The sequence below is a fragment of the Podarcis muralis genome, chromosome 4 (assembly GCF_964188315.1).
Source record: "Podarcis muralis chromosome 4, rPodMur119.hap1.1, whole genome shotgun sequence".
Lineage (NCBI taxonomy): Eukaryota > Metazoa > Chordata > Lepidosauria > Squamata > Lacertidae > Podarcis > Podarcis muralis.
In genome coordinates, this window is record NC_135658.1 from 22,890,596 (window position 1) to 22,896,624 (window position 6,029).

Consider the following 6,029-nt stretch of genomic DNA (forward strand, 5'->3'; position numbering starts at 1 on the left):
GGGCCTGCCAATTGCCCCCGTTTCCTTGGACACATCCCAACAACAGAGCTCGGCCCCCAGGAGTTGGCTGCTATGCTTGGTGCCCAGATTCCTTCAAATTCTCAAATCTTACCACATGGTGCTTAAATCAGACATAAGAGATCTCTGTGCCTAAGATGGCTGGTGATTGGCAAGTGGGTGCAATTTGTTCAAAGCAACCTCATGGGACAAACTGAGAGGCTGTTGGGCCTGGCAAGATCAATGGGCTAAATATAGCACACGGGTCTAGAATGGAACCTTCTTTCATATTGCATTGTCCTCCGATCCAAAACCAAGTCACGCAGGGTTAAGGAATTGAGATCAGGAAGAGACAAAGCTACAAACGATACACACAACTCTTTGCTTAAGATTTATTGTTGGTTAAGTTTCATGCCAACAAACCATTAGAACACAGGCAGCTGTGTTGTAGCAGGATGAAGCCCAGGTGATTCAGTCACAGCAGAAGAACTTGACATCATTAAGTCCAGTGATATCAACTGAAGTTATACCCTCCACCTTTGTTTGGATCCCGCAGATGGCACCAGTGGGGCAGCGCTTGCTCCAGTCACCATAAGTACCGAATTCAGTGGACTGGCCCTCCAGTACAGTCCCATCTCCACATGTGAAATGGATGTTGTTGGCTGCCGTATCATCAGCTGGCCCTTGTGGGGCTTCCACATTCAGAATGAAGGCAACAAGGTAGCCCTTGGGGCATTTCTTACGCTCTAACCACATTCCAAACCTGCAAAAAAAAGAGACAATATGGTAATGTCTGCCTCTCTGGAAATACAACCCAAATTGGAATGATTTGCTTTCCAACATGAAAGTCAAGAGGGCAGTTGCCTCCTTAGATTTTTAAAAGGCGTCTTTTGTAGACCTCATCAGGTATAGTGTGTCTACCAAACCTCAACTTCTAAGTAGGGCTGTGTGTTGTGACCCCTGGAGTAGGTGGAGTTGCCCTGTGCCACCCAGGGGCCACCCACACCACAAGGTCAGGGTGCATTCGTCCCATGTAGTATTTGTTGCTCTTGCCTATCAGATGTTAAGCAGAACGACCTGATTCTGTGTGGTGCTGCTGCTTCTTCATGCAGTCCAGTGACCAGCACCATGCAGGATGGGATTCACTCACTTAAGTGGTAACGACTTTCCTGCAAGAAAACCACGGAGAAAGCAGCACCTGCACCCAACAGGATCAAGGTCTCTGCTAAACAGCTGTTGAGTAGAGGTATTGATCTTTTTAGGCCAGTGCATCCGCCAGGAAGGAGAGCTTCAGTATTCTGCCTACTTTCTCTCAGGAAGGCACAGCCACTGGTTATGTAGGTCTTGGCCTTTTCATACTCAGGCTGCCTCGCCTTCCTGCCTGAGGTCCTGACCCCTGACAATCACAGATATTCATGAGGACCAGGCAGAGAAGCCTGGGGGACCACATTTGACCCCTGGGCTTGAGGTTCCCCACTCTCTTGGCATGTGTGGTCCTCAAGAAGAAGCACTGCTTTTCCTTCCCATTGTACTCTGTTGTTGCAGCCTCTTTTCTCTTTGTTATGTTGTGCTGGGGTTCCTCTGAAATTTGAAAGGCAACCTAGAGTTGGTATCATTAGACTCAGGGAGCTAAGAATGAGGCTGATGGACCCTGACATTATCCTGTCCTGGTGCTGAAACATAATAGATTTCAGCCAGCCCCTCACATCATCACTTTCCAAGCAACAAAGAGAAAAATCAAGAAGCTGCTTACGGTCCAACAGTGGACTGTACAACTCCACCACCACTGCAATGGAGACGGATGCCATTGAGGGAAGTATCATCAACTACTAATCCTTGTGAATACGGCGTTGTCTGGTGCAAATGAGAGAAAGAGACCGCAATAAAGCTGTTTTTGCAAGCTAGGACTCTGATTTATATTCTTTATTGAAAAATGAAAAGTACAAAATTACAAGTGCACAGAGGAAGACCAGGCCCAAAAAACCAAGAAACAAGACATATGTTGAATGGTTTCTTTAAATGTAAAGGTTCATCATTTTTCCACCTGATGTGTATGTCTTTAAGGGGCCAGAGCAAACTAACGAGACCCAGCTTCACAGCTGTGAAACATAGCAGGTGCTGCTGAGTTGTATTGATTAAGCTGTGTCAGCAATTGGGTGTAGTATATAAGGAGCAGCACCTAACTCTCCCATTTCCCTGGGGGATGGGTTGGTGGTTGGGTCTGGTTTGTTGATGTATTTAGTGTAAATGGAGTATTTGTTTTCCTTATTAAAACCTTGTTTAAGTTATTTTTGAGTCCCTTTTTAATGCATGGTCTCCCCAGCAAGCTATCTGCAGCGCTACCATACTGCAAATAGCCAACAATAGTACCCATGTAGAAAAGAAAATGGAAAATAGCTATTGTGTGTTTTACAAGGGGGGGGTGCTATTGTAGTTAACCAAACTAGGACAACACTCACATTCAGACTGTGTCTGCAGTCTGAACTTTCCAAAGTACTAGCTTGCAACCTGAATAAGCAGTTATCTGTTCATGATTACATGTCCCTAATTGTGTACAAGTATTACTGGTTGTGGATTGAGATTTACATTCTGAGCTGCATCAAAAGACAGTAGCTTTTTGATGCAACTAGTCCGATGGGCCTCAAGTAAGCAAACTTAATAGGAAAAAAATGATCTTGCTAATGGCTGCCTAAGGCATCCTCAAGCCCTCTCTTATGTCTTCATGTGCTACAGCGGGTTTCCTCTAGTTTGTGAAGTTAGGGTTGCCATATTATTTCAAGAAGTAAGAATCCAAACACAAAAAGTTGTTACAGTGGGTTTCCTCTAGTTTGTGAAGTTAGGGTTGCCATATTATTTCAAGAAGTAAGAATCCAAACACAAAAAGTTGTTGAGCTTTTTGGAGGAAAGTTGTTGAAATCCTGGACATGTCAGGGAAAATCTGGATTTATGGCAACCCTCCTAGAAAGCACCAGAACTTACCAGGGTTGCTTCCACACTAGCAGTTTAGTCTGTATTTTCCAGTTGAGCGCTCACTTTTCAGGAAGATAAAACTGACCACAATATTGCCAGCTCATTGCACTCCAAACTTTTCTGTATCCTTGTCCCTTTTTCCTCCAGTCCATCCAGTTTTCTTTTATGTAAAATACAATTCACTCTAAGCCTCTCCAGTGTGGATTGACAAAGTGGCTGGGAGACTTTTTAGAGCTATTAAATCTTTAAGCATGGCAGTCAACACTTCAAAGCACCTTGCAGGCAGCAATATACAGGCAATGGGTTCAGAAAGAAAGATGGGAAGCAACTATATATATATATATATATGCAGGTTTTGGTGTCTTCGGGTATCTTCCCGTGTAAAAGTTGGGGTGTCTAGGCGACGTTTCGACGAGGTCTCACTCGTCATCTTCAGGCTGGTGCTTTCGGCTTCTTGTTACTGGAACAGAGCAGGATCTCAGTGTTTGAGTTCCTATAAATACTGTTGAGGAGGTGTGGCCTCCAATGTTCTGGGCAGAGAGGAGGTTCCCAGGCTAGTGTGCCTTTTCTTCTTTTGTTCCTTAATTGCTTGAGGGATATCTTGAGTGATTTCTTGAGTGATATCCTGAGTACCACTTAGGTGGGTCATTAGGTGTGGATTAGTTGCTAAAGCCTTTGTGTCTTGACCTCTTGAACTTTGTGAAGAGTTTTTCTGAGAAGATGGGTGTACTACATTTAGTTGTGCTCTGGCTTGGCTTCGTGTATAGGGGCGAGCTGTGGTTTTGTGGCCTGTGCCAGCCAGATCTGTGTAGGGATTGCAGGGGGGTGCAGCATCCGGAGGTGCCACCATGTAGCCAAACCATGGTGGCACCTCCGGATGCTGCACCCCCCTGCAATCCCTACACAGATCTGGCTGGCACAGGCCACAAAACCACAGCTCGCCCCTATACACGAAGCCAAGCCAGAGCACAACTAAATGTAGTACACCCATCTTCTCAGAAAAACTCTTCACAAAGTTCAAGAGGTCAAGACACAAAGGCTTTAGCAACTAATCCACACCTAATGACCCACCTAAGTGGTACTCAGGATATCACTCAAGAAATCACTCAAGATATCCCTCAAGCAATTAAGGAACAAAAGAAGAAAAGGCACACTAGCCTGGGAACCTCCTCTCTGCCCAGAACATTGGAGGCCACACCTCCTCAACAGTATTTATAGGAACTCAAACACTGAGATCCTGCTCTGTTCCAGTAACAAGAAGCCGAAAGCACCAGCCTGAAGATGACGAGTGAGACCTCGTCGAAACGTCGCCTAGACACCCCAACTTTTACACGGGAAGATACCCGAAGACACCAAAACCTGCATTCCTGTACCCGTGAAAATCTACGAAAGCATATATATATATATATATATATATATATATATATATAACACATTATTGTGACTACTCGATTGGGATCAGGGTATCAAAAAGAAGAGATAGATAAATAGATAAGCCTTTACCTTCAGTGAGAATCCGTATGCATATCCTTTGGGACAGAATTCAACTTTTCCCCATTCTCCCCACTGGCCGCCATTGGACACCATGAGGACTGAATTATACTTTCGATCTCCTGCCTCACAGAGGTGGTAAGTAAGGAACAAGAAGACCACAGCACTGGTAGAGAGATCCATGGCAGGTGGACTGCACCAGATCGAGCTGCAAAAACTGAATGGAAGAATAAAAGCCTTGAGAATTTATTCCCCAGAAAGTGTGGTCCTCTCTCCTCTGCTCAAAATCTTCCTGAACCTTGTGTTTCCCCCTGGAGAGAAGTGTGATTACTTCAGCTTGGACAAAGTGTCTCCAACATCAGAAATACACACTTTAGCAGGGGCTTCACTCTAGAAACACAGGAAATTGCCTTATTCTAAGTCAGGCCATTGGTTATCTAGCTTAGTCCTGTCTACACTAGAGCTACTCTCCAAAGTTTCAGACAGGGGACTTCCCAGCTCTACTAGGAGATGCTGGAGGATATACCTGGGACCTCCTGCAACACTGATCTACAAATTTTTACATGGAAAGGGCATAGCCTTGCAGCGCCCCTTAGGCCAACCTTCCCCACCCTGGTAAATTCCATATGCGCTGGACTGCAACTCCCATCATCCCCAGCCAGCAAACACGGTGCTGGTTCCAGCTGATGGGAATTGTAGTTCAGAACATCTAGAGATCACAAGGTCGGGGGATGCTGCCATAGATTTGCAACACTTCCAAAGGAATGCATTGTTAAATACCCTGAAATCTTTTGTGAAAAGCGGGGTACACTTTTCACAAAAAGTAGGGCCTAATACCACTAACAAGAATGCTTGACTGGATCTCCACTGGTTACTGGCTACTGATCAGGCCTCTGTAATTCTGGCCATGTTGCAACCCTTTTCTTCCCTTACCAACTTCTCAGAGCAGAGCAAGGTAGTTCTACTTACTGTCTCTCAGCTGCCAGGCAGAATGAAAGCGTCCTGAAGCCGAGTAAGGACATATGAATGTGCGCAGGGGATTTAAAGGGGGCAGGACAATGAAGTGTAGGAACTTTCTGTCCTGAGCAACACCTCCTCTGAGCCATCACAAAGCAGAGCATTGGGCAGGCTATGAAATCTTCTTTGTCCTGCCCCCACCCCCATTACCAGTGCCTTTAGGAAATGCCTCCACAGCCAGAACCCATTTGCCTGTGGGAGTGGGGAGGGCTGTCAGAAGGGTGAGGACATCATGTCAGTGCCAAAGACCAGTACAGTGCACTGTGCTTTAGAACAGGATTCAGCAACTTGCTGCTCTATGATCCATTACCAAAAACAGGGTGTGATCTACCACCCAGGGATGGGTGCAGGGTGGGCAGGCAGGGGTGGGTGCAGGGTGGGCCGGCGCCTAGCTGTCTCCCCCCCCCCAGCCAGCCCTTTCTCTCTCTCCCTCCCTCCCCCAGCAGCTCTCTCTCTCTCTCTCCCCCCCCCCCCAAACCAGTTGGGCTGAGGAGCTGTCCTGTGCGAAACCTCTCCTACCCTGAAATATACTTGGAGTCCTGCAGTGATTTCGT

General features: G+C 46.2%; 1 protein-coding gene across 1 annotated transcript; it reads right to left on the reverse strand.

Annotated features, from left to right (window-relative positions):
* Positions 1 to 418: 418 nt before the first annotated feature.
* On the reverse strand, positions 419 to 4,641 carry LOC114595460 (vitelline membrane outer layer protein 1-like). Its single transcript, XM_077927039.1, has 3 exons — positions 4,471 to 4,641; positions 1,751 to 1,851; positions 419 to 760 (listed from the first exon to the last, which is right to left on the reverse strand). Exons 1-3 carry the CDS (start codon positions 4,639 to 4,641, stop codon positions 469 to 471), a joined length of 564 nt encoding a protein of 187 aa, XP_077783165.1. The 3' UTR covers positions 419 to 468.
* Positions 4,642 to 6,029: the final 1,388 nt, after the last annotated feature.

Excerpts from the sequence above, each read along its gene's own strand:
- LOC114595460 (XM_077927039.1), bottom strand. The coding sequence starts at position 4,641 with ATGGATCTCTCTACCAGTGCTGTGGTCTTCTTGTTCCTTACTTACCAC. Across the intron at positions 1,852-4,470 it reads CATACGGATTCTCACTGAAG|ACAACGCCGTATTCACAAGG; the intron begins GTAAAGGCTTAT and ends CATTTGCACCAG. Across the intron at positions 761-1,750 it reads GTACAGTCCACTGTTGGACC|GTTTGGAATGTGGTTAGAGC; the intron begins GTAAGCAGCTTC and ends TTTTTTTTGCAG.